This window comes from Strix aluco, chromosome 27 (genome assembly GCF_031877795.1).
Source record: "Strix aluco isolate bStrAlu1 chromosome 27, bStrAlu1.hap1, whole genome shotgun sequence".
Classification (NCBI taxonomy): domain Eukaryota; kingdom Metazoa; phylum Chordata; class Aves; order Strigiformes; family Strigidae; genus Strix; species Strix aluco.
The window spans coordinates 4,615,433-4,642,325 of NC_133957.1; the positions used below are offsets into that span (position 1 = coordinate 4,615,433).

Below are 26,893 nucleotides of genomic sequence, written 5' to 3' on the forward strand. Positions count from 1 at the left end.
GCATTTATCTTCCTAAACCACAAAACCAGCGGCACTGTTCAGACAAAGGATGACATGTTGGGGGTGATGAGGGTTGGATGCTCCCTAAGGGATGGGGGGTGAGGGGATAACGTGGGTGCCAGGGCAGGGGCCCCGCCAGCGAGGCAAGGGGTGCCCAGGTCACCGGAGGGTCTCTAGGCTGGTGATGCTCTGCCTGCAGCAGCTGAGATGATGATCTCATGCAGCTCTTCCTTGCTGTACGCAAACAGAGCAGCTGCTGGATGCTGATAAACTTAGGGGCAACCAAGGTCTGGCTTTTGCTGAAGCTTTGAGCTAGGTCAGCCTTTTTGGAGGTGCTTTTATCGCTGAGTGTGCAGTCAGATAACGCCACCAGGGTGCTGAAGCTGGGTGACCGCTGGGAGATAGCAGCTCCCATGACATTTTCCATCTCTTTTTCTCTTCCAGCCTGGATCCCTGCTGTTACCACTTCAAGATAACAAACAAAGGACGGCGCACCCATCGGCTCTACTGGTCAACAGAAGGTTTTGGCCCGTTTCACCAGCGCGATCGTGTCCCTGCTGTCAGCACCACCAAGGGCCAAGGTTCCTCCCAGAGCCCCAGACCTGCGTGCCCTGTGTTTAAGGTTCAACCGCAGAGGGTGGAGCTGATGCCGGGCAAGACTATGGAGATGGTGCTGGAAGGCTTCTCCAGCACTCCCCAGGTGAGGTCCCCCCTCCGAGGGCTGAGCCTTCCCAATCAGGAGCAAGTGCTTTCAAGAGCCACAAGTTACCATGGCAGAACCAGCTGCTTTCCTCGCTGGCCACCATCAGCTCCTAAGGCTTTTTCATGTTTCCATGGCTACCGTAAACCCAACCTGCTGATACCAAAACACGGGCTGAAGGAAATATTGCTACTTCAGGGGCAAATGGCAGGTTACAAGGTGTCATGTGCTGAGGCAGAAAGGAAGGGCAGAGAAAGTAAGTTACGCTTAGATTAGGAGCACAGGCAGAAAGTAAATAAAAAAGTGCAAAGTAATGTATTTGGGGGAAGCAGTGAGTAAAACAAAACACCTGTGAAGGGAGGGAGTGTCTGGGAGTAGCATCATTTTTCCTCTGTAGACAAACATGGACAGAGGGCTTGTCTAGGACTGAGTCCTGGAGCAGAAAAATGAACAGTGTGTCAGCTGTAGTGATCGGGGTGATGTTCATCCATGTGGGAAACTGTTCGCAGGGATCATTATAATTGACAGCTTGGCCTTTGTCAGTATTTCCATAACAGCTCACCCCAGTCTCTCAGCCAGTCCTGGGATCCCAAGGGCAGGCAGGTCTCGCAGCACCCTTGGATGGCAGCTCAGAGGGGGAGATTTCAGCAGGATCACTGGGTGTTCTCCTCCCTGGACCCTTCTTTCCAGGGAAATCCAACTCTGCAGAGAAGCTGCCAACTAACCCTGGTGTACATTCCCTTTCTTCAAGACCGCTGACCACAGATATTTAGGTGAATGTGGAATAAATCTGCACCAAGCTCCTGCTGATACTTGTGTTTTGAAAGGTGTTTTAAAGGATTGCCTTGGTGGTAGCCTGAGGAATACTCGATTACTCACCTAGTTGACTGCGATGGGACTGTCCCTGTGCAGTTCGGAGCCCAAAGGTTTTGCTGAAACAGGGAAAAGGTACCAGAAAGGAAATAAAGTGATCAGGGTGCAGGTGAGGCTGTCTTGCCTGGAAAGTCGAAAGGGGATCTGTGAGCTGAGCTGTGGCTACCTGCCTCCTGCAGTCAAAGCCAAGACCCTGGGAGTGGGCTTTCCACCTTCCTCGGGTCTTGAGAACTTAATACTCTTGAGGTTGGTCAGAAGCCCAACTCCCTGCATTGCACACACGACACGGATGATTTTGAGTCTGTAGACTCTAAGGAGGAATTGGATTGTGGTGTTGTATCAGAGGGAAGAGTGAGAAATGAAGGGAGGAATTTGGGGAACTGAAACCATGAGAAATCAGGAAAAAGTCTTAAGTGTAAGAGCATCCAGCTTAAGCAGAGGGTTTTCATGTGAACTGCAAGACATCTCTTTCCTGGGGAGGTTTCTTTTAAAACCAGCTCTAGGAGGACACGGTACCTGCTAGGAATGAGTGGCCCCCTCTTTACCTGAAGGCAGTCTGGCTATTTGGGGTTTTCCCATGGATCCTGTCCACTAAGCTTCCAAGGGAGGGTTTGCTAGCATTGGCCCTTCTATCACCTGTTTTCCTTAATATAGTTGTATTATTATTTTTTTTTAAAATCAGTTCCTACAGCTTTCTGTAAGTATTATGCTTGGCAGTCGTACAAATCAAAACAGTAATCATTTGGGGCAGGGACTATTACAATTGTAGGCAGCACATGACTCACGAGGGTTTTTTGTGGATAGTGGGGTGTAGCATTACGGACGTTTGAGAGCAGAATAAATGAGATGCAGCATAAAAAGAAAAGGAGACTGCTGAGGAGCCCAGTGGCTGTAACTTGATGGCGGTAATACGGTCTGTGGCTGGGTGGGTAGCAAATGCAGTGTGTTTTTGGGACGCCCTGCTGGCCCCCGCTGGGTGACGGGTGACTCCTCCGTGCAGGTGGTGAAGGAGCGGCTGCTGTGCCACGCCGTCGTGGGGAGCAAGGCAGGGAAGGCACAGATGATGCAAGTGGATGTCACGTGCGAGTTCATTGCTCCCGTCCTGCAAATGTCCTCCAGAGAAATCACTTTCCGGGTGGAGAAGGTAAGTCTCTGGATTTCATCCTGGTATTGAAGAGCATGGCTGATGACTGAAAGCCTGGTGAGGGGGTGTGCTTGTGTTCAAAGGAGGAAGTTAAATGGCTTCTCCAAGTCTGTGGGACTTTGACTGTTGAGCTGAGCTGGACCAAGATTTTGCCATTAACACTGAGATCAGTATTTCGCTCCTCTGGGATTGGGAGCAGTCCCACCAGCTGTATTCTGCCTTCATGATGTGGAGACAGAATTGAGCTGCTGAGCCAAGGGCACAGGGCGAGATGTGTGGGACCCACGAGAACAGCGTGGGCTTTGCACAGCCACCTCGTGTGCTGGGGCTGCAGGTGGGCGAGCAGAGTGCTGCAGCTGAGCGATGCTAAACCCCCTCCTCACCCGTCCTGAGGTGCTTCGTAAAGTAAGTGAGGATTTTTTTAGAGATGGGACTGGTTTTTAACTTCACTCAAGTAAAACTGAGATAACAGCTGCTCTGCTGAGGGGGATCGTGGCTACTTCTAGAGAGACACCAGTTCCTGTACTCGGTGTGAAGGGAGGTTTTTGGGGATCCTCCAAGGCACAGTGATGTCTGAACACCGATCCTGTAGGGAAGCTGAGAAGAACTGAGATTCCTGTCAACTCCTCAGGCTGATGAGAAAAACCTGTCATCTCTTGTCTCTCTCTGCCTTCTCTCCTGTTGGTATGGATGCTAGCTCTTTGCAATTCCCCAAGCTTCACCTTCTTCAAAGGACCCGCAGACATCCTTCAGCTGCAGTGATGATAACACCAGCGCAAAGCAGATGCCCTTTAGTCTCTGGATCCTGACTGCTGCATCACCTTTCCCTCTCCTGCGAGGTGTCTGAAAAAGAGAAGATATTTCATTATTTAGTTTCTGTGTTTTCAGGTCTCTCCTCTGGTTCCCAGACTTCCAGAGAAGCACAGAATCCTGTGAGCAGGCAGTTCGGGTTCAATTAGAAGCTTTTCAGCTATCCCTGATGTCTGCCTGTGGTCTGCTTGATGCCATGCGCTCTGATTTATCGAGTGTTACGACGCTGCAGCTGTTTGATAACGATACATCCAGAACCAGCTTCCCAAACACTGTCTAGTTGATATAAACCATGCAGGAAGCCCAGAGCAATGCATAAACAGGAAGAAATAGCTTAGGCAGAGCTGAGCTTTGAGGCTACAGACAGCTTGTCACTGGAGCAGGGGCAGCAGGACACCCGTTGCAGCCCGACTGTTGAGGTTTCTACCTGGCTGTATGTGCCTGTAGGTGTTCAAAGCTAACCTTAGGCTGCTGCAGGCTCTCCACTATGGGCCAAATCCTGCTCACTTTTCTCCTCTGACCAGCATCACTGCTTTTATGAGGCTACTAGAGCTGATAAGGTTGTAAGAAATTACTGTATGTGCGTGAAAATCATCTTGTGCCATTCTTCTCGAGAGAGGACACAGAACTGGAGACAAGTGGTCTGGGTTCACTTTCTGCTATTGATCTTGTTCATGCAGCTGCCTCCTCTCGGGGTCCTATTCCCTCCTCTGTATGCAGGAGTGTTTCCCTGTCCCTGGGGGATGCTGTGGTTTCTAAACATGAAAGGCATCAGATATACTTAGAGAAAAACCACCTAGAAGGGTAGAAACTAATAAAAATAGTAAATAGAGGTGTATGCCCTTTGGGGTTGATAAACTTGAAATGCATCAGGAAGGGAAGGAGTTCCATGGCCACTTCACGTTGTTTTTTTCCCTTGTGTCCTGTTTCTGTAGCAACCCAGTGATGTCCTAACTCTGCAGTACCAGCCTCTTTCTTTAAGAAACGCCTCCTCCCTGCCACTCAGCATTGTCCTGGCCTTAGAGCAGCCCTTCTTAATCTGCGGTGCAGACCGGCAGCCCCTCTCTGCAGACGTTCAGGTGAGCAGCCGTGGGCCTTCCTGCTGGTGGGGTTTGAAGAGGGGGGAGTGTGGTGGTACGTTTCTGTTGGGAGGTCCTCTAGTAGAGAAGTTTATTCTTTAGACTCAGTGGTGGACTGAGTTTTGAAAACGAGCTGCTGAAGGAAATGAAATATCATCTGAACTGGGGAAATACATCCTGGCTCTAAGACGCGAGGAGAGGGGAGCAGGCAGCTAGGTCTGGGCAAGCCGTGTAGTAAAGGTGTCTCTTGGAAGCCATCGAGCTCTCCAGCAGCCATTCTCAGATAACCTCAAGAGCAGCTTGCTTTCTTCAAGGGCAGCCCTGCTTTCAGGAAGGCTGAGGAACCTCCTCCAGCCGCTGCCTGGCCCCTGCCCTGTTGTTGATGAAGGTGTTGGACATGGTCTCTGCTAAACACTTGTTGTAGGCCTGGCCACCACTTCTGTGCTGTGCCAGTGACTAGCCCCTGCAAGGCTGAGGCTGCAGTGCCATGCTGCTTGTGCTGTGAGGGTAAAGGAGTTCCTCTAGAGCTGGGGCAAAAGGCCCCGGTGTGCCAGAGTGCTGATTTAGTTGTGTATTTAGCACGGAGCTTCTGTGGGTCACAAATTCAGTGAAGAATATTTATTTTCCTCGTGTATTGATGCAGAGCACAGTGAGATGAGCCTGAGATAGTCTCAGACAAGAGCGTGGTGGGGCTTGCAGTCAGGTGCACACTGTGAAGGAAACGCAGGATGAACTGAGAAGCCTACGCTGGGTCACACGTTGAACACTTACATGTTTCGTGCTGCCAGACCTTGGGACTTCATCACACTGGTGATTAATACTCTTCATTTCCTTGCAGCCCGTGAAGCTGGAGATAGGGGAGGAACTTCATCTCTCCATCAGATTTAACCCTGCTTATGAAGAGGATTTGTGTACCCGGGTAGTAGAGAAGGTTCTGAAGATACGATTTCTTGAGCACCCTCATGAGGAGCGGGTCACGGTTCGGGGAGAAGTCTACTTTCCGAATCTCCATATCCAGCCCACGGCCCTGGACTTTGGCTGCATCTTGAACGACACTGAAGGTGTGCGTTACATCGAGATGACCAACTGCAGCCCACTTCTTGTCCAGTACCACTGGGTGTTCCTGATGGACAGCCACGTGAGCCAGATGAGGTATGTGCCCCTTTGCTCTCTCCTTGCAGCTCTTCTCCTTCCTCGTGTCCTGTTTGTGCTTTGCAAAGACCAAGGCTGTTTGCCTGTGATCTGACAAATTGCTTTCAACTTTCCCTGTGGGAGTAACACCTACCAGCCGTGGTCAGGCTTAGGTGCTCAGGGAATAAGTGATCTCCACCAGTTTGATGCTGGGAAGGAGACAACGTTCTCCAGCCAAGCTGGGGCTGTGAGATGCTACCAACACTTTTTGCATCGTCCATAGCCTAGAGTCCTGCTTTATTTCTGGAGCTACAAACCTATACTTAGGCACTGGGACAAGCAGATATATGATTTTTCTTTCCTGCCAACCCTACGTGTTGTCATTTTACACTAAGAACCTACACAGGCACTGCCACCAGAACGATGTGCTGCTGCCCCAGTCTCTTGCTGCTGCTTTGCTGTAGCCCCCATACTGGTTCCCCTGGGAAGGAAGGCTGCTATTGGAAAGCTGCTTTCTCAGACCTTTGTGGCCTGAGGCAAACACCACAGTGGTGAAGTGAATTTTCATCTGTTAAACTGCTCATCACATTCCCCAAACAGCTATTTAGTGTTTTACAGGGAAAGGGCAGGTTCTGCTGCAGCTTTGGGTACAGCTGTAGGTGTTGGTGGGAGCACTTGTCTGAACGTCCCTGGGAAGCGGGGCCATCCAGCACTGGGCTGTGGTTTCCAAGCCCGAGAGCAATCTTGCAGTCGTGCTGGAGCACATTTATAAACACATTTCCAGCAGTTCCTCCCGCTGTGGCCTCTCTGCATAGCACAAAAGTCTAGTCTGGGCAGTTTTAATTACAGTAGCAAGTGGTTTTTCCATAATGCCCTAGGAAACCGAGCAAAGTTAACCATTGTGCGTTGAAGTGCTGCCATTACAAATAATAGAGATCATCAATAAACAGGTTTGTTTAGAGAACTGGGATCTGGCTCAGAGGACACAACCTACTGGGAACTGGAGATTAGCTATGGCTATGAGGAGAGCTTGGGGGAGAAGACCTGGGCACTGGGGTAGCCTGTTCACAGCCGGATCTAACCAGTCTTTAGTGTGGCCCTTCTTGATGCACGACACCTTCAAGAACAGACCCTAAAATGCAGAGGAAAGCCCACAAAAGCAGGTGGAGGGAGGTGGGCAGGGAAGGAGGAGCAGAGCTGTAAGCTCTGCTTGGAGGCCCCGTCATCTCCTGGTAAATTAGATTAGGGTTTATTTGCAAGCTAGAGGGAAAATCTAATTTTGATGATAGAACAATGCATATGTTTTATAATAACAGAGAAGCAAGCACGTTACAGCAAAGCCTGTGTGGAATTAATTTCTTCTGGGGCCACTTGCTGGCCAGTTGCCTGTCTATTCTTTACTCTTTCCTTTTTTTAGAACCAATTTAGGTTTTTGGAAATGTGAATGCCGAATCAGTTTTCAGCTTTTAATTACCCTGTCTCCACCTAAACTGGCTTAGGACCTGAGCCTGCAGGTGCTTGTTCTTCCAGGGGATGCTGAGTCACCCAACTCTGCTGAGTCGGTAGCAGTTGAGGGTCCTGAGCATCTGGCAGGATAGCAGCCTCTGCTCCGAAGGGTTTGGCATAGCCCCTTCACTGGCTCGTTAGCACTGGGGGCGTTGTGACAGCTCCCTTTCCTGCTCTGTATGTTAATTAAGCAGAAATGTAGTTTCTGTGGGTCCCTCAGCAGACACCATGTGATTCTCCGTGGCAGAGCTGGAAATGAAGATGGTCTCCAAGCTATTAAGACCTCAAGTTGCTCATTAAGAGCCTGGCAGAAGGGCAGCATGTCAGATATTATTTCTGGTCCACATTAAGCACTGTTAGTATTCTAAATTATCAGGTCAAACTCACCCAGTCTGACATCGAGGGAATCAAACATCAGGTCTCATGAAGGTGAGATCAATAGAGTTTAACCATCCATCCATCTGACCTTGCTGGAGCCGATCATCAGAGACTCCCACCATCAATAAGACACACACGTTTATTTTGGCCAGGAGAGAAAAATGTTCTTCCTCTGCCTGGACAAGACTGTGTGCTTAGATCTTTTTTTTTCTAATTGTTCAACCTGTTTTTCCTACTTACCCTTTAATCACTGCTGCTACTTTGAGCAGAGCAATCATATAAGCAACACAGTCCAACCATTGCTGTGTGGTTGGACGTGCCCAACTCCCGCCAACCCATGTCCCTTCTCTGGCACTGCTGAGCCATAAATCTCTCATGGTTACTCTTCTTCTAGACCTCTACGTGGTTAGAGACAGACTGAGAATACGTTCTCCTCACCCTTTGGGCCTTTGATAGCTCAAAGCTGAGTTAAGCCTTTGCACCAAGATGTTTTCTGCAGCGTTGGAATGGGTCACCAGAGTCACCCAGCAGGAGACAGTAGGTCTGGACTCAAATTCGGACATTTTATCATGTTTCTTACCTTAAAGGTTTCTTCCTGAAAGACTGATTTGTCCCCCTTTCTAAGGGCAGTATCCAGCTCCTCAGCTTTGTTTGGGTTTCCCATCAAAAGGAAGACATTAAATCCCAAAGGATATACAAGGATTTTTTTTGAGACCTGTGACAAAGGCTGCCAAAGGCTCATCCCCAAACTTCGCTGTTCTCTAGAGTTTTCATCCTCTGTTAAGGACCTGTGCCTTGTCATTTACTTTGAGCATTGCTGTTCCTGCATCACCTCTTTGTCCCCTTCACGCGAGACACGTTTCCTCCCTGGGACAGAGCTGACACACACCAATCAGTCCGTGTGCCGCGATGGATCAGCAGGGAGCTCTGCACCTCTGTGGCACATGTCAGACCCCCTCTGTGTATTGACCTGGCGTGTCTGGAGAGTGGGAACTTCGTAGCTACAAATCCAGCATAATGCATTGCCAGTAGATTCTTTGGGGAAAGGCTTTGTTGAGCTAAACATGTAGAAAATGACGCTTTCCTTTCCATCCAGGATTTTCTTGGCAAATGTGTTTTGAACCAACCAGGAGGCTTTCTCCTCCCAAGTGGGTCTTCCTACAGCATTAGTAACTTCTCATTCCTCCGCCCTCTCTCCTTCCATGTCCCCTGGCAGGTTGCAGTGCAGGGACCCTGCGAGCCAGATCGCAGCCTTGTTACTGACCAGAAAACCCCCCAACTCTCTGTTATATTTGATGGGGTTTCTGCTTTGTTGTTTTTGTAACAAGGAAGAAATGGAAAGTGCAGGCAGTGAAAAACAGTGCAAGGCAAAAATCTGACAGCAGTCCTCTGTCAGCCACCGGAGGGGAGAGGTAGCAACAGCAGCAGTGAGCATGTACATCCGAAATGCACCCATCCACCGTGCCCCTGGTGCTGGGGAGTCTCAGGTGGGTGACAGTAGACCATACCCCCTCCTCATCCCCCCAGTGCCATCAGCTCCTCGGGGCAGTACGTTTTGGGCTTTGGTAGCCCCATGGGTGCTGCTTTCCCTGCTTAAATCCCGTGGGTAAGTTAGAAAAGGGCTGAGTCGTGATGGAAACGTGCTGCTGAATGCGGCCTTCAGCTCCGTGTGGTTTGGCAGCAGCAGAGAAGCGTTTTGCTTGGTGTAAGGGAGAAGTGGCCTCTTATTTCTCAGAGATGGAGTGTCTTGGACCAAGGACTGGTGCCAGGCAGGCTTCACCTCTGGGGTGGCAGTGCGGCTGCTGTGAACAGCTGATGGAGAGGCTCTGTGCTTGTGGACAGAGACACTGGGGAGCTGGAGCAAGGGAGACCTGGAAATTTGCTGCCTGTTGCACCCAGAGAGAATGAAAAGTAAATAAAATGATTGCCAGGGAGGGGTTTGGAGCCAGGCGTAAGCGAGCATATGCTGTTACCAAGTCTATCTTAGAGACATAAACCTGCATACTAGGTGTGGTACAGTGATGCTTTGTCGGGACAAAGGTTGGGGGGGTGATGATTTTCTATTTGCAACATGTCTGTAAGCTTCTTTCTTCTCTGCTATCACCATGCCCCCTCCATCTCCGTGCGTTTTCCAGCACGGTGCTGCTCTTTTCCCAGCTCACGTGCTGGCGAGTCAGCCAGCCTGCCCCAGGCCTGGGCATGGCACCTTCTGGTTGCTCTCCTGGGAGCCTGACTGCAGGTTTGAGACAGCTTCTGCTGCCCCAGGGCTTCTGACCGCCCATTACGCTGTCGCACACCTGGAGGACTTTCACCTGGGCCATTGCAGTGGAGGTTGGAGCCCAGAACAGCTGCGTGAGAATTGCTTTAACTATTCCTCTTGGGTTTTCTGAGGCTCAGCCTCCTCCTTTGCACAGGGTGACAGACCCTGAGAGCTGTCCTTCGCCTCGGGGACTGGGGAGCAGCCCCAGGCTGTTGGAGGAGCAGATTGAGGGTAGGGAAGGCAAAGGAGAAAGCATTGGTTAGGTGAAAAGTGCTGCACGTCCTACCCGAGGTGCTGTCGGGCAGCTGACTGTCTCAGGACAAAGTGTGGGAGGTGTCCCTGTGTCACCCACGCCCCGAGCAGGCTGCGGTGGGATGGGGGTTGCCTTCTGGTTTTGTAGCCAGTCAGCAAAGGCTGTCTGGAAGGTGACAACGTCTTGCTCTGTCAGCGATGTTCAGCTAGCAAACCTGGGGAGCAGCTGACTTCTGTCTTTGCTTTCTGGACATCTTCATTACCCGGGGCACGCAGCAGGAACCCGAGGTACGTTTGCACTGCAAACAGCATCCTTCTCCCTATAAATGATGTTACGCCTGTGCGGCCTGGATGACTCCTCCTTTAATTCCCTCTGGGCAGGAGGCTGCTGCTCAAGGCCGGTCTCTGCAGAGCTTCGGTGTTTATGAAACAAAATGTTGATTTTTTTTTTTTTTTAATTTTTCTGTTGTTCATGGGAACGGCTTGCTGTCATAGCCTGGATGAGGCAGAGCGAGAGCATCGATTCAGGGACTGCTGCTGTTGCTTCCCCGTCATGCCTCTGGCAGAGCACTGAGTAGTGAAGCCACCAGATGAAATCTGGGGGGCAGGATGGGCTATTTATAGTCCTCTTTATTTGCTGACCTGCTGTCACTACGTGTGGCAATGAGGAGTACGGTGACAAAATTTTCCAGACCTTGTTTCTCGTAATTTCTCCAACTGTTTCTCACCCTTGACTCTTTTCCTGCTTCCAGCAAGCTGTGCATCAAACAGCTTTCCTTAAGGGAAAGTCCCTCTGAACACACTGGCGTCGCTCTGCCCAAGAGTGCCGTCTCTAGTATCGCTGTGCTCTTTCCTGGTGCATCCCTGTCTTCAGAGGGTAGGTGAGAAATCTTTAAACTCTTAGGAGAAGAGGCTCAAGCCAAATTTGAATCCAGGTGCCAAATCTTCACATCTTTTTGGGTGTAAATCTGCACAGGGGATTTTTGTGCTGATTCCTTCTAGTCCAAGGTGCTGCCTAGTGCAGAGGTGATGGAGAGCCCAGCTTCCCTGCTGGTCCCATCATCAGCCCTGAGCTGGCTGCTGCCGAGACAGGGATTGGCAGCAAAAACCCTTCCAGAGAATGGGGATTTTGTCCTGCGTGAGGGTGGACACTCACAAGACAGTGAAACTGGTGCTAATCCTTCTGTACAGCCACTCTTTCCCCTCGAGAGGCTGATATTGGGATGGTGGATGGGCAGGATGGGTTTTGGGTGGGTTTCAGATCTCTTGCTGCTGACTGGCTGGTTTAAGGCAGACGAGGAGAATACCAGTCAGGGAGATCATTTCCCAAAACACCATCCTGTATTTCTTTTTCAGAAAGAGTGGGATCTGCCTGGCATGTGCCAGTGCTCTGTTTGCCTCTTGTATCACCGAGGAGACAGGAGACTGTCCCGGCATGGAGCAGAAGCAATGCTTGCTGTTCCTCTAAAAGCCAGAGCCAGTGTTTTGGTCCCACAATGGTTTCTTTGCCAATGTTTTCTTTGGCCACAGCCACCAGCTCCATGTGCTCTAAGTGAGGAGCCACTCCATGCTGTGATAGACTCTGTTAAATGAGCCTGTTATAAAAAAATCTTCTCTTATCCACCTGGTCCATCTCTTCATCCCTGAAAACAGCCACAGTGGGAAGACCTGCTGTTACTACTGCCCTTGTAGCTGTGCAGGAGCATTGATCCATAGAATATCTCAAGTTGGAAGGGACCCATAAGGATCATCAAGTCCAACTCCCTGGTCCTCGCAGGACCACATAGAACGAAATCATGTGACTAAGAGCATTGTCCAGGTGATCCTTGAACTCTGACAGATTGCCACGCTGCTTGCAGAAGCAGGTGGTTTGTCTTTGCCAACTCAGAGAACAAGTAGCAATTGTGTTAAGGCAGTATGGACCCCGTGTTCACACAGCCCAGGTGAGGACTTTGGGATGTATCACCATAACTCTGTGTCTCCTGACTTGGAGAGGGAGGCAGCCAGGGGCAAAGAGGGGGGAAACCTTCAGCTCTCTACAGCACAGCAGCCTGGGGAGGACTTCAGGTCCCAGGGAGATTTAATGGGGCTCTGCAAAGAGCGGGGCAGCCCAAAGAGGTGCCCACCCCAGAGTTAATGGTGTAGGCTGGTGCGAGAAGGATTGGTTTATTTCCCACCGTCTGCTTCCTGGAGCAGGAGGCAGGAGTCCCAGGGGGTTGGGCACCCCAAGGGTCCTTCTGGGCCAGCTGGTTTGTCATGCATTTTGAGAGTGCCTAACTCAATTAATGCCGCCTTTTCAGCTGCTCTGCCCTCGGGAGAGTCATCTTTCTCCTCTGTGTGAAACCCTTCCAACTGTGAGCTTGCTTTGCTTGCTTCCTCTTCGGTGGTACCTGTCACCTCTCCCTCACCCACTTGCCTCCATCACCCCACAGCCATCCCCAGCTGTCCCCGGTGTCACCTGGACCAGGCCAATCCTGTCTGCTCGTCCCTTGCCCCGGCCCCAGGAGCTCAGTGGGGCCATTGGACTGTGAGCATGTTTCCTGGGAGTATTTCTGCCTTGCTCTTGGTAAAGCAGGGGGTAATTATGTTGTGCTATGGGAGTGACCTTTAATAATAACTCAGCAGTGATGTTAACTCGCCTTTTACACAGGGTGAAAGCCACGCACAGCCTTAAATCTGTGATTTCTGCTGGTGCCACAAACCCTGCTCCTTCTGGACAGGGGGTGGATGGTGGTGCTGGTGTACTCAGCGGGGTGGAGCTTCAGTGTCTGTCTGGGTGATCTGGGGATGTGACCCTAGGAAGTATATGAAACTGGAGCTTGTTTTGGTTTGTTTCTCCTTCTGCGTTAGTTATCGTTGCTGCTTTACCTTCTCCTGTCTTTCCCTGCGGTGACCCGCTGCAGAGCCCCGTTGGGAGGGTGCGCTGTGGCATCGCTGCCCGCCCTGGGCATGCTGGGCAGCCTGCACCAGTGCGGGCTGGTGGAGACACCTCCTGGGGTTCAGCAGATACTGTCAAGACGAGCAGGGACGTTTCCTTCTAGGTGAGGACTTCAGGACATGCGCCGTCATTGCATCTCCTTCCTTTTCCTCGCTCTGCTCTTGGCACCGTGCAGGGACAGTGATGTGAGCTGGTGGGCAGAGGGGCCGTGGTTGGCTTTTCCTGTGATGCAGCTGTGAGCCCCTGTGCTCTGGAGGTTGCTTGGCCAGGGGTTGCGAGGTCTTTACATGCTGCCATGCGCTCTGGGTGCCTGGGCAGAGCCCAGGTACTTGCTGGTCCTCAATCCCCCGGATGCCCCAGCTCAGGCTTGAGCTGCTTTTTGGCTTCCTTTAGGGTGAAACTGGCCTGCCAAGCCCGCCCAGCCTGGTCCCTACCAACTCAGACTGTCCTGTTCATCCCTTTCACAAACTTGTTGAGATCCAGCTTTGGCCTCCTGCAGCCTTTCCCTAAGGAGAAGAGATTGAGAATCTCTCTCTTCCCAGGGCTGGAGCCTCCTGCTTGCCTTTCTAATCCCCCAGGAGCAGCCTGCTGCTCTCAGCTGGTTATGCTCAACCAATTCTTCTGCTCCCCCCTGCTTTCTAGTATTCTTCACCCTTGCAGCCACACCCTTTGTGTTTCCAAGCTCTAGCACTTGTCCCCATGAAGGCATCCTGAAATGGTGAGTGTCCAGACCCCTGCCACAAAGACAGCTGGAGCACATCTCTCCTCCTTTGCTATCGGTCACGGGAGTCAATACAGTCGTCTGTTGGCAGAGCTGGTTTTTGAAGCAGCTGGTACAATTGTAATTGGTGCCGATTACTTTAAATAGCATCTGCAAAATACAGCTGTCAGGGCTTGTTTAATTTTGAACAAAGACTGTAATTGTATTTATTGTTAGAGCTACTGATTTGATCGGAGGGACCTCTGGGCAGAGTTGGATTGAGAAGCATTTTTCTATCTGATATAGAGAATCAGGAGCTCACCTGATGCTTATAAATCGCCTGGCTGATGTGCAAAGCACGAGGAAGGAGAGGACTTACTGGGTCATGTTTTGCCATCTGTAAAAGCAGTGCAAGTCAGAATAACTCCAGTAAAGTCAGTGGAGACTTCGTCCAGGGCTGTGACCTGTCAAGAGAGGGAAGTACTGCTGCCGAAGGATGATCTCCACAAAGAGCCGCTGTGCCTGCAGTGCCAGTGGTGGCTGGCCCTGGTCCAGCTTCAGTTGAACCAAAGTGCCTGAGGAGCTTTAGTGCCTGTACCCTGCAAAACTGGACCAGCCACATCCTGTGGAAATACTCTGGGAGAGGCATGAGCCCTGTCAGATGGAGCTTGAGGGGCCTCAGACCCTCCTCTGACTCTTCTCGTCGAAAATGATGGGATGGTCAAGGTCTATGGGCTTCAGCAGGAGCCAAGGAATCTTGTGCACCCAAAAATCAAGTCCTGTGGCTCCTGCTTAAAGGTGCTGGCGAGCTTTGGTTGCTGCCCCAGGAACATGAGACACTTCACTTCTGCTGCATCCATTCCCACACAATTTCTGCTTTCAAACAAGAAATCAAAATTCTCCCTCATCTCTCAAAATTGACATTTTTTTGACTTGGATAAGTAAGTGGCTGTTGAAATTGCGTATGAACTTCGAGTTAATGAATACTTGGTCACAGTGGGACTGCTCGCTGCATTTAGATGAATGCCAAATCCAGCTTAATCCCTTCCAGTGTGTGCAAGACAGGAGTTGGAGGTGTCGGATCTCACCGCAGCAATGTTGCTTCTCTTCTCTGTCTCTCCGCTGCCTCGTCTGAATTTCAGTGGGTGGTTCAGTGAATACACAAACCTTAGCTCAGCAGGGGAATTTATCCAAGCAAAGAAATAGGCTTCAGGGCCATTTGGATGAAATGCTGTTCAATAGTTGCTCTTGATGAGGGCAAACCCTCGCCACTGCCTTCCTCAGCTGCTGGCCAGGTGGCCCAGCTCAAGCCCAGTGTTCCCACACCGTGCACTGGGAAAGCTTTTGGTTGCGCCTGTATTATATTATTTTGTTTTCAGCTGCAAACACTCTTGAGCTGTCTGTAGCTGGCTCCAAAGTGCCTTTTTAATATGCATCTGATGGCCGGAAGGAGAAATAAAAGTGCACTGCAGGGGCCTGTAGCCTGTTCAGGTTCCTCATGGGCGTGCGGTCTCTGGTGCTTTTCCCTGTGATGACCTGAGAAGAGCTCGTGCTTTGCTGGGAGGCTCATTTTAACCCAGTGCCATGGCTAGTGGGGGCACCAGCGGGTGGTCCTTGGGAGCCTGGGCAAGGATGCTCCATACGTGGGTGCCATGCACTAGGGAAGCAGTCTCAGCACTGTTAAAACTCTGGCATTTAATGCGAAGAAGGGGTGGTGGCTTCTGGCTCATGTCCCTGGTGCTGGCCGGGGCTGTGGGGAGCTGGGGCACTCCTCTTGCAGTGCTGCAGGGTTGAGGGGACAGTCCTCATGTTGCTGGCTCTCGCACAGCCTCAGCCGGCCGGGTCACATCATCCTGTGTGAATCTTCACATGTAGTTTGCAGAAGCGGTGTGATTTCTAGCTCCTCTATTCTGGGAGGCGGCTGTGGGAAGCTGTGAGAAGCTGTGGCCCTAGCAGGCTCAGAAACCAAGAGACAGGCTGAGATACTTTTAACAGGAGGTTGGGGACAGTGGGTGACACAAGGTTGTCCTGGCCTTAGCAGGAAGGACTCCTCTCCCCCTGGTGTCAATCCGCCTGTACTCCCATTAAATCCCCACTGTTAATTCCTGGATGCATTTTGTCTCACCTGAGGGGTGGCCAGATTGGGTGAGATGGATCTGGAGGGCTTAACCCCTTGCTTTCAGCCCCTCCAGCTCCAGGCTGACCTGCTTATGTCAGGAGGCTCCGTCTCTCAGCTCCACGGTGCTGGTGGAGGCACGTCCACAGCCCTTTGGCCCCTCTGGTTTGGGATGGGTCCTCTCTGCAGGTGGAAGAGCTGCTCTCTGCTCCTTGCCTTCCTCCCTGCATTCACAGCCTTGGCCAGAAGGTGCAGGAGGGGAAGAGCTGCCTAAAGCTTGGGCTGGTGCTGAGCATCTTGTTATCTTCCCCTTTCTTCTCCTTTTTGAAGACAACCCCCTTTTCTTCAGCACCAGGAAGATTTCTTGTCCCAGGGGTCAGCTTTCTATTGACACCTTGGGTTCCTCTCTCCCTTCCTTTTCATGTTACATTTCTTGTTGTTCATTCTGGTTTCCCTCACTGGAAAAAGTCCCTCACCATGCTTTGTGCTTCTCCACAGCAGGACTCACTAATCACATCATCTCCCAGCACCAGGTCCCAGAGGCTTCTGCTTTAGAGAGAAAAATATTGTTGTCTAGGCACCACGATCCCATGAAGTTTCCTCAAGCCATTCTATAAAACTAAGGGTAATTTCATAAGTGATTATGGATTTTGCATCTCGGCGGTTTACCTCTCCTCAGGAGCTGTTCTTGACCTACAGTATTTATCACGAGCAGCTCTGAGAGCCGCGCTTTCATTTCCTGGCTAGGATGGTGTCCTGGTTTAACCAGGATAGGGTTAAGTTTCCCCAGCAGTGGGGGGGAGCTCTAGCCGGGTTATTCAGATACCATGCGGACCTGGCAGGTCACATTTTCCTGGCGCAGAGCGCGGTGCACTCGTGGTTTTGTACATCGTGCTTCAAACTGCTGTATTTGGTAGCTATTTTGCTCTGTTCATTGCTATCACTATTACTGTAATTGTTATTGTTGTTGTTGGTTGTGTTGCTGTTGCATTGTTTTATTAAACCTTTCCTTATTTCAGTCTTGGGGCTTTGTATTTCACTCCCTTTGTGGGGGAGGGGCAGCGGTCGCGTGGTCTCAGACCCCGGCGGGGGCTAAACCACCACAGATGGGTCACAGCTAGCAGTTTTGGGACAATCACCATGACAATGGCCAGACCCACCTGTGTGTAGCTGCAGGGCTTCGAGGTGTTCCTGGCCCTGGATGTGTCTGCCCCTGTGCTGCGGGCATCTCCCTATCACCAGGGACAGGCAGCGTTCAGCTGCAGGCTGCCCGGAGGCACCGTTGTTGCAGATGAGCTGGATTTATTTCATCCTGAGGCAAATGCCCAAGTTAGCAGCTGCTGGAGGTGTTGAGCAGGTGGGTCACCCCTCAGGGCACCCCAATACTTGTTAAGGTGCCTCAGCTGAGAGGAGCAAAGGTTGCACTGGTGGGACTGGAGATGGGCGATTTTCTGCAGGGGCAAGCGCACGCCCTCCAGTCCTGCTTTGCTCTTCCACATGGACGGTGCTGAGGTCACCTTTGGTGTCCCCCATGTGGTCCCAGTAGCAGGCAGAGGGGGGGCTGGGGAGGGGTGACAGTGCTGCTGCTCATCGGTCCCTGCTTGGGGCAGCTCGCCTGGGCAGAGCCTTGTTCTTGCATGTGGTTGCAGGAAGGACAAGTCAGGTGGGATCTCTTGGGGGTTGTGAGGCACAGAGCCTCTAATCCAGAAATGGAAACCAGCCTTAAATGATGAGCTGCAAAGCTAGAGACAAATACTCATTTGGGAGCACGTCGCTAAAGGCACTGAGTTCCCGGCTGGGAAGGAAGCACCCACATTGCTGTAAAAGATGGGCCTCGTTTGCCCTCGGGAACACGTGCAGATAGGCGTGGTGACAGGCAGGCATGGTTCCAGTGTGTCCCTCCATGGGGCATCAGAAGGGTGAACAGAGTTACTGTGAGCACCTGCTGCAGTTTGAAACAGGGAATGTAGTCTGAGTCACTGGGAATGTTTGAAAGTGTTAAACCGAACACTTTTTACTGACACGTGTTGGTCAAACTATCAACTCCGTCCTGTCAGTAAGATGAGCTGTTGAACTGCTTTGCTGAATCATTTGCCAAATTGACCCTCAAATGGTTTGTGTTTAGAAGCTGCTGGGGAGGTGATCGTGCCGTTGGTAAGTGCCACATCGGTTATAGCCTTGTTTCAGCAGAGCTGCTGCCCTTTCAGCGCGAGGTGCGGTTGGAGCCGTTGTTTCACAACCAGGGAATACCGGGGGCACAGCAGGAGCTGAACCTTGTCATCGGCGTTTGCTGTGTATTGATTAAAAATGACCAAAGCTTCCTTCCCCAGAGCACCAGTCGCTGCTGCTTCGGTGCTCCTCAGGGATCAACGGGCTGTTCAGCTGTGAGTCTCTGCCTGGAGTTGCTCAGCGTGTCTTTCCATGCTGCCCCGCGTGTGTGGGGGTGTCCCATGCCGGGCTCCGTGGGTGCCCCCGCACGGTGCTGGGCTCTGTCGGGGTTCGGGCACAGCAGGCTCTGGGCTCCATCCCTGCTCCTGCCTTATGGTGCTTGGAGAGAGCCTCGGGCATTGCTGCTTGCTTGTGCTGACCTGCAGCTGCGGGTGGGTGTCAGGGGAAATATTCCGGATTAGCACCTGGTAGAGCTGCAGAAGTTCTGACTTTGGCCCTCTGGGTGGGGGAGGCACAGTCTGCAGCTGTGGGTGCTTTCGGGAGGGCACTGGTGGGTCTGCACTGGCTTGTTGCTGTCCGGATCTGCCCCTTTGTGTCTCAGGCTCACCTTTTTGCACAGTTCGTGTGTTTCTTCCTTTCCTGCTGTGCTTTTTACCTCCCTACAAGGCTTTCACCTGTGTCCTCTTCCGTTCCTCCTTGCAGCCAGTTGCCAGCTGCCTGCGCCGCCGCTATACCAGCGTCATCCCTAGGCAGCCCCATATGCTGACCTGCTCCATCCTGGTTTCGGAGCTGCTGGGTCAGACCCGTTACTGAGTTCACAGCACCAGTGCCCAGTCGGGGGCCGCATCCTGCTGAGGAGCTGTTCGTGCAGGCTTCCCTCCCTCCCACTGCAGGTCCACAATCAAAGTTATGTTATTTTCCAGGTTCAGCCCTCCAGTACCTAAATTTTTCATCAAACCCCAACCACCAAAGGAGGAGGGAGCCTGGTCCAAGCGCTTGGTGTCTGCAGGGAGCAGCTGCAGGGATGGAGGTGTGGAGGAACCAGCCAAAGCCCTGGGAGCCGCAGGGGATCCTGCCCAAGAGCCAGCAGATGCAGATGACTCCCTGGAAGCAAAGGTAGATTTTCTTGTACACCTACCGCTTGCGTTGCCTCCCCCAGCTTGCCACCAAAAAGCCATGCTTGTGCCAATCCCCCTTTTTGCTGCCCTGCTGTCATGTGCCCTGAGGGCGGGCTGGGCAGCAGGGCCAGTGGCTGGACACGGGGTTTCTGGGGAGGGAGAAATCGGATAGTTTTGCTTGGAGAAGCCCACTCAGATCCTACGGACCTATGCTGAGTTTGGGTTTTTTTGGCTTGTTTTTACACTGCATCATGATGTGAAGGCTTCCAGTTTCCTTCCTGTATCAAGCTGTGCCAAGTACTGTGATCTCCATGTACCACCTTCTCAACCCCAGCTGGAGCCACCTGCTTTTATGTCTCTGCCTTCACCCGAGACCTGCAGTATTGCAGGGATGGCCACAGAGCTGTCTTTGATAAAATGAGACTTTGAAAGTCATTGTCTCTTCCTCCTGGCATGGAAAATGGCCTTTGGTCTGCTGACCTTCCTGGTGAACCTCGGTGCTTTGGAGCTTGACGTCTGTGCTAGTGGGAACTGGCGCCTTGTTCTGCATTGTGTGGGACAGAGGCTGCTCCTGGGGCAATAGAAAAGGATGCAGGAAAGCATGGGAAGTTCTGAAAGCACTGGCGTTGGCGTTAAGTTCAAGGAGAGGGGTTGCATCTGCTCACATCCAAATAGCAGTCATTTTAACATTATAACTGCACATTTTTTCTGAATCAGGAGAAATGATACCCTGTAGACATAAAGAATGGTGTGGCTGAATGTTTTCAGATTGAAGGGTGGAATCATCTTTATTTCCTGCTTTGTTGCCATGTATGCAGAAATAAACCGAAGAAATTCAAGTAGATATGGCTAAGTAGGATCCAAAAGTGCTTCAAAGGATATGTCTGGATTGCAGCTTCATCTTCCGCTTGTGTCACTGTACACATAACCTCCCTGGGGAGGTGGGAGACCATAGGCCTAGGAAAGATGCGGGTTAGAATCTTTGGGAACAGGCGCTTGGCAAAGCTTTGCTAGGCTTGAAAATGTGAAGACGAGAGAAAGAGCATTGAATCTTCTGATTCTGAGCTTCATCTACCGGGGAGATGTAGCCTCTGATTAGGTGTAAAGATGTCCCATAAATATTCTTGCAGATTCTGCTGATGTCAAGGCCCCAGCACAAAGCACTTCTTCATGTTACTGAAGAAGCAGGTATTACTACATTTCAAAAGCACTCACAAAGCCCTCGCTTATTAAATTAGGAAAATCTTTTGAAAGATGGCACCTCTGAGATCAAACACCAGCTCTCAGCTGCTGCAAGACAGAAGAACACCTTGGCTGCCTTCTTCAGGAAGGTGTCATTCAAGAGAATGACCTGGTGGAGATCCTCAGCTCTCCAGCACTGATGGGTGCACGAGATGAAACCTAAGCACTCTCTGAAATGGGATAGTTGTGCCAAGTCCTTATTTTCCTGGTTTTGATACTTCTCACTTGCAGCTGTGTTCCTGTTTTTGTCATGAAGAACCTAACCTGTCGAGGCATGGGGTTCTGGGCACATTCCTTGGGCAGGAGTGAGTGAAGCTGGGCTGGCACAAGGGTGAAAAATGCCCTTGAGGTCTCTGCCAGGACTGAGGGCTGGGTGCACTCAGCTTCCCCATGCAAGCTGGTGTGTAGGAAGTGCAGATGGAGCCCGTGTCTCACCTGTGGGTGGGCTTGGACCCACACTCAACGGATGGCACGGACATACCCGTACTTGATTTGCACCCAGGTCCCATCTCAGCTGCTCCTGGCTGGATGAGGTGGTGGAGCCTGCAGCAGAGTGGTCTCACCCAGACCAGCCAGCTGCTCACTGCAGCCCATGGTGCTTGTTTTCCAGCTGCTGCCATCCACTGCTGCGGAGCTGGAAGGTGCTGTGGAGACTCAGAGGCTGGTGGGGATCAACAAACTGATGCAGTTTGTGGAGGCAGAGCCCGTCACCTTGGGAATGGAGGAGGTAAGTGGGAATCCATCTTGTGCCACGTTTCCAGTGTGGCAAGCAGTTATGTAGCTCCCCCCCCTCCCACTGGTGGCCCTCGATGCTGCTCGCAGAGTGGCCTCACGTCCCTCCAAGCCCATCGCACAGCGCTGCTGAAGCAACTGGTCACTGGAGAGGCCACGCAGGACATGTCGTAGGGTTGACCTGTGCAGCAGCTATGGAGGGCATTATTCATCTTGTTGCTAATCAGAGGGTCAACAGGAAATTTCTGCAGTAGCTTGTGCTGTAGCATCTTGAGAGAGCGCAGCATGCAAATCGGAGAGAGCGAAAAGCATCAGGAGTCAGATGAGCTGGGCTGGAGTCCTCCCCCCCAGCTCCAAGGGCTTTCACCTCCAAATACTGTGTTTTTCTTAAGGCAGTAAAAGGTGCTTTTAAAGGCAAGTTCTGCAGTGAAGAGAATTTCTTGCTGCCAGGAGACAGCCCAAATTACTTTAATATGTAGTGTATTAATTAATGCATTAATGAGTGAGTATGGGAGAAGATTTTTCCCGTGCCCCTTCACTGGTAAGTGGAATGGATACAGGATGAGATTAGGGTGATTTTGCTGTGTTTGAGGAAGAGCCCCCTCCAGCCACGTCTGTACTTCACTCCAAGCCGTGGCTGCTCTTCTGCATCAATTTCCATGCTCGACATCTTGATCTCGCCTACCTCCAGGTTTTCGATGTCCTGCCGCACTACGGTGTGCTGCAGCCAGGCGAGAGCCAGCGGGTCATGTTCACCTTCTTTGGCCACACAAATATCGTCGCCCACGTCATGGCACTGTGCAGGGTGGAGGGAGGCCCAACCTACGAGATCGCGCTGAGTGGGGAGGCTTCGCTCATCAACTACCTCCTAGACGTCACGGAGATCGACTGCGGGCTGCAGGTACCGCACGCTTCTCTTGGCAGAGGTCCTTGTCGTGAAACCATCACCGGCGGGTTGCCACCCACCTAGGGCTAGGGCTCTCTCCCCAACTGCTGTGTTGGCTCTATGGCTTGGAAGTACAACCTTGGAGTGATATGTCCTGCATTCAAGCTGTTTTTAATGGCCATCTCCACCCCCCTCCAGCTGGGAATTCCTCCTCCTCAAGGTAACTAACACCGCCTCCTGGGGCAGGCAGGGTCCCAGTGGTGATTCCAGAGGGACGTGCCCCAAGACATCCATCTGCTGATCCGCTCCTAAAGCCTGAGGTCCAAGGAGGTGCTCTCTTTTGATGTTCTTGATTAATCAGCAAAATAAACCAGGGAGGAAGTTAACTTGGGCTTCCCAGTCACTGTAGCTGGAAAGAATGTCCTAGAATAATCCCCACTTTACTTCTTTTTGGTTAAAAACCCCACAGACATTTCCAGCTGTTGCCCTGTCTCCCATTTTGCTGTCACTGCAGGTGCTTTTTCTTCTGCAATGTCTTGATGCCACCTCCTTTGTTCCAGCTGGGTGTGAGATGACACCATGAGGTGCAGAGAGCTTGTCTCCTCCTTGGTTTCCTTATGACTGATCTCTGTGGTTGGCACTGCCCCTCTGCGTGCCGCCATCAGTATCTGTTCCTGTGTAGGGCTAAGGGGTGCCCTGTGGCGGTGGCTTCCCCAGGTTAACCTGGGAGACTCAAGTGCCCGTACCTCCTCTGCCTCTGCTTTTCTCCTGTGTTGAGTTCATTTGCTCGCATCCCAATGAAAGCAGAAGAAGGTTCCCAGTATCAGGCCTGTGCCTTCAGCTTCCCACTCCTCTGTCCTCTCTTCAGCTGTTTAACAAAGTCACCGAAGCAGAGGTCACCCTGCAGAACAGCGGGAAGATGGGATTCACCTACGTGGTGCTCAGGCCCAGCGCGGGCACCGCAGACAGCCCTCTGCCCGGCGTGCCCCTGGTCCTGCCCAGCACGGTGAGTACGGAGGTGGCGCGAGTGATTGACCCTGGCTCTGGGTCAGGCTACCCAGGAGGGGGTTGTAGGGGAAAAAAACAAAATTAAAAAAAAACAACCCACAAAAGCAGACAGGAGAGGCAGGGCTGTAAGCAGCTGCTGCTGGGGGGTAGGGAGGGTCAAGCAAGCACGGTGCTAATGGACGCCCTTCACGGCCTTTGCCGGCGGGTGACCCTGCTGTCACACAGCAGCCACCGGCCGGAGGCACCAGCGCTCTGGGGACCCCAACTGCTGAGTGCTCCGGCTGTGCGGGCACTGGGGCCGCACTGTGCCGGCTCTCCTGAGAGTCACCTTGCCCAGGGTGTGTGATTGGACAGGGCTTACTCCTTGTCCCTGCCTGTAGCCCACCCTGCCAGCCCCCTGCCAGCACTGAGCAGGACTTAAATGCTCTCACTTGGGCATGAAGCTGCTTTGCCAGAAATTGTAGCAGCCCCTGTACCGGTCCCCCACTCCCCCAGCTTTGCTGCTCCGCAGCAGCTTTGTGGGGCAGTGAGGGCGCCAGGCAGGAACAGGGCTGGAACAGTGAGGAGAGGAGTTTGCAGCATCCCACCATCCCAACTTCTCAGTCCTGTGTGGCTGTCTTTGGGCTGGAGCAGCATTCCTGTCTAGTCCCTTTTTGCAGTGGGAAGAGGAAGCCAAAGGCGTTCACATTTCCTCATGCCTGTTTCCTACAAGGGGTGACACACTGATGCCCTCTTGCTGCGAGCTTCCAAAGACCCAGCTCTGCTCGGACCCGCGCAGTCAGTTGCTGTGACAGCCCCATCGGCGCTGGCAGCTTGGCAGGGCTGGCTTTTGCTACAGCTGTGTTCTGCGCTGCACCAGGGGCTCAGGGCACCAAGTGGCAGGATCTGTCCCACTCAGCAGCTTCTCCCTGCAGCGTGAAGGGGAGCGGGGAGCCGAGGGTCTAGCCCAGTGTGCAGAGGGCGAGCCGAGGAAAGCTGTGGCTGTGTCCCTCACCCAGGGCTCTGTTGCTGTCTGCTTGCATTTGCTCTCAGCCTGGCTGACGGGAGCCTAGCCTGGGGCTCGGGCAGCCTTTCTGGAAGCCCGGAGAGGAGGTGCCCTTCCTGGCAACACCTTTCCTAGATCTCATCCTAGTCTCTGCTCCTGCCTTTCCAGAGATGTATGTTTGCAGGTCACTGTGAGCCTGGATAGGCTCACGCACCCCCGGTGTACCTGCACAGGCAGGAGGTGTTTGGCTGGGATCATTATAAGGGGTCAGGCCCTTCAACACCAGCCTGGGAACCGCTGATGTGCTGTGGCAGGAGCTGCTGGCCATGCTGAGAGTGTGGGCACTTCACTTATTTTGCATAGTGGCCGGTAAAAGAGCTTTTATTTCTTCAGTCTGGCTCTTGCTAGCAGAGGGTAAACACCGCTAGGGGCAGAGCTGTGCTCATGCTGAGCAAGGGGCGGTCTGTGGGTCTGTCCTGGGGGAGTGCATCCCTACGAGCCCTCTGAAGGACCTGGTGTAGGAGACTTCAGCTTCTGGGTACAAGAAAGCTAGAAGGCGATGTTGTCTGATACTTTCTCGTGTATGAGAACCTGCCTTCTCTTCTCAGTGTGTCTGTCGTCTGAGCCATCCCTCCACCAAACCCTCTTTGGTTCATTCCCTCCCTCTTCTCCCACACCCTGCAGGGTTACGTTGAACCTGGCCAGGAGCAAGTCCTGAAAGTCTATTACCTGCCAGGAGTGCCTGGAGCCTTCTGCAGGACTTTCCAGATCCAAGTGGGTCACCTAGAACCAGAAGAAATCTCCCTGAAAGGAGAGGGGAGCTTTCCCAGGATCTACTTGGACCTGCCCAGGAACATCAAAGGTGAGCACGGCCTGTCTGCTCCCCAGGAGGGTCCCCTGTTACTCCCCCATGTCAGATGCCCGTAGGGCAGCTCACACCTGACTCCACGAAGCCTGGAGGTTTCAGGGCTGTCAGACCAACACTCAACCCCCCGGTTGCTTCCTGAGGCTCTGGCAGATGAGCCCGTGTGGGCTTTGCCCCAGGAACCATCCTGCAGAGCTTGCCAGCATGTGTCAGAGTCCTGGGAAGGTGGTGGCTGGACAGAAATGCTCGGGAAAGCTGAGCACAGGCTGGCAGGGATTTTGGCAGGGTTGGATTTGTGTCACATTGCAGGGGATGAGGTGCTCCTATGTGGGGAGGAAGATGGGTGGGAATGAACATCAGGGTTGATAGAGGAAAAGCAGCATCTACTTTCCAGACATTGCTTGAGGAGGGTGTTTCTGGGAGAGGCCAGAGTCGGGGAAGTGGGGCTTCCCAGCTTAAATGGGAATGGCGCTGTGCCACGCTTCTATTTGTGGATGTTTTCTTCCTTCAGGAAATGAAAAATACGAGAAGCTCCTCAAGGAGGTGATAGAAAAGAAGGAAGACAGCCAGAGAGAGGAAGCAGTTGTTCTGGGGGAGGCTGTGGCCACGGAGCCACCCCCAGATCCCTTGGATGCCATGGTGAGAATGGCTGCTGCCCCGTTTGACACGTGCCACCCTCCCCCGGTGTCATTTGGTCCCCTGCTGCCCGCAGCAGGCTTCCCGGTGCCCTGCTGGCACTTGGGACCTCCCTGCCCAACCTCCCCATGATCCCAGGGAGAGATCCTGAAGACCCTGCTCAAGTGATTGAATTTATGGTACTTTGGGATGGAGATGTAGGTCATCACTGGGGTATTTGCTGCTCACCACCCAAGCCCTGCCAGGTTACAGAGCTTAATAGCAGCAGCCTGACTGTGCCCTGGGACTGTGCTGCCAGGGCTGATCTCTAAGAGACAGCAGCGTTATCGTGGCTCCCTTTACAAGAGAGCTTTTGTCCGAGCTGCTTTGGCACTGGCTGGGGGCAGGCAAAGACTTGGAGCTCTGGAAGGTTCCTGGCTTGTCTGTCTGTCTGTCTGGCCAGGTCAGCTTTTGTAACAGTGACTGGGCAGGCGAAGATACTGGAGTTCATTGCCCTTGAGATGAGGCCCAGGCTAAGAGAGCAGGAGGTGTCACAGACACTGAGGCCGAGACAGAAGGATCCCATCACCCCTCTCAACACGAGCAGGGGGGAGCCTTGAGAAGGACCATTGCTAACCAGCCGCTGCCTTTCCTTCCCTCAGCTGGACCCTCGGCTGCAGATGCAGATGGAGCAGATGCTGATGGAGGAACATGCCCTGGAGCAGCAGAAAGCTCTCACCTCTGGTCCCCCAGAGGCCACTGCCTTTGACCAGCACGCTCGTCGGAGGCTTCTCGAGTTAGTAGGGCCTCCTGTACCCTATCTCCAGGTGCCCCAAGGGTAACACCCAGCAGTGCACCCCTGCTCCTGAGAGCTCCTTGTATCTGCAGAGCTGGGGATAGTGGGGACTTCAGAAAGGGCCTGATCCTGGTAGCTTTGACATGCTCCCTGTGAGCAGCTGAGTGTCCTCACTTCCACAGAGCCACCCTGAGCTTTGGAGGTGCTCAGCTCCCCACAGGCGCTGGGTCCTGCTCTTAGGGCTGAGGGGGTCCAGTGCAGAGCATCAAGCCCTTCCAGAGAGCACCAACACCATCCCTGCTGACCAGCTCTGAAAGAGGCAACTCAAAGCTGGCATCTTTGTTCCAGCTAACAGACCACACTGAGCAAAAAGAGTAGGGAACTGCAGAGGTTGACACACCCTTGACAAACCCTAAATCAGGTGGCTTGGATGCTGGTGGGACTGCAGGGCTTACCTCGGTAACTTCCCTCTGCTCCTTCATGAGGAGGCACGGGCACGGTAGGCTCCAGTTCAGGAAGATGCTCTCCAAAACAGATCACATATGTGCTTTCCCAAGTGTGATTGCTCTGGAAAAGGACCCTCCCGTGAA

At 52.5% G+C, this 26,893-nt stretch overlaps 1 protein-coding gene across 1 annotated transcript in view; it reads left to right on the top strand.

The window, feature by feature from the left end:
- The window catches only part of LOC141915927 (hydrocephalus-inducing protein homolog), a 100,157-nt gene that overhangs the window by 58,986 nt on the left and 14,278 nt on the right, over positions 1-26,893 (top strand). Inside the window, 11 exon segments of the mRNA XM_074807862.1 lie at positions 445-700; positions 2,574-2,717; positions 4,463-4,606; positions 5,445-5,758; positions 18,980-19,172; positions 21,027-21,143; positions 21,840-22,049; positions 22,903-23,040; positions 24,712-24,889; positions 25,404-25,531; positions 26,170-26,303. Of these exon segments, the coding sequence (XP_074663963.1) occupies positions 445-700; positions 2,574-2,717; positions 4,463-4,606; positions 5,445-5,758; positions 18,980-19,172; positions 21,027-21,143; positions 21,840-22,049; positions 22,903-23,040; positions 24,712-24,889; positions 25,404-25,531; positions 26,170-26,303 (1,956 nt within the window).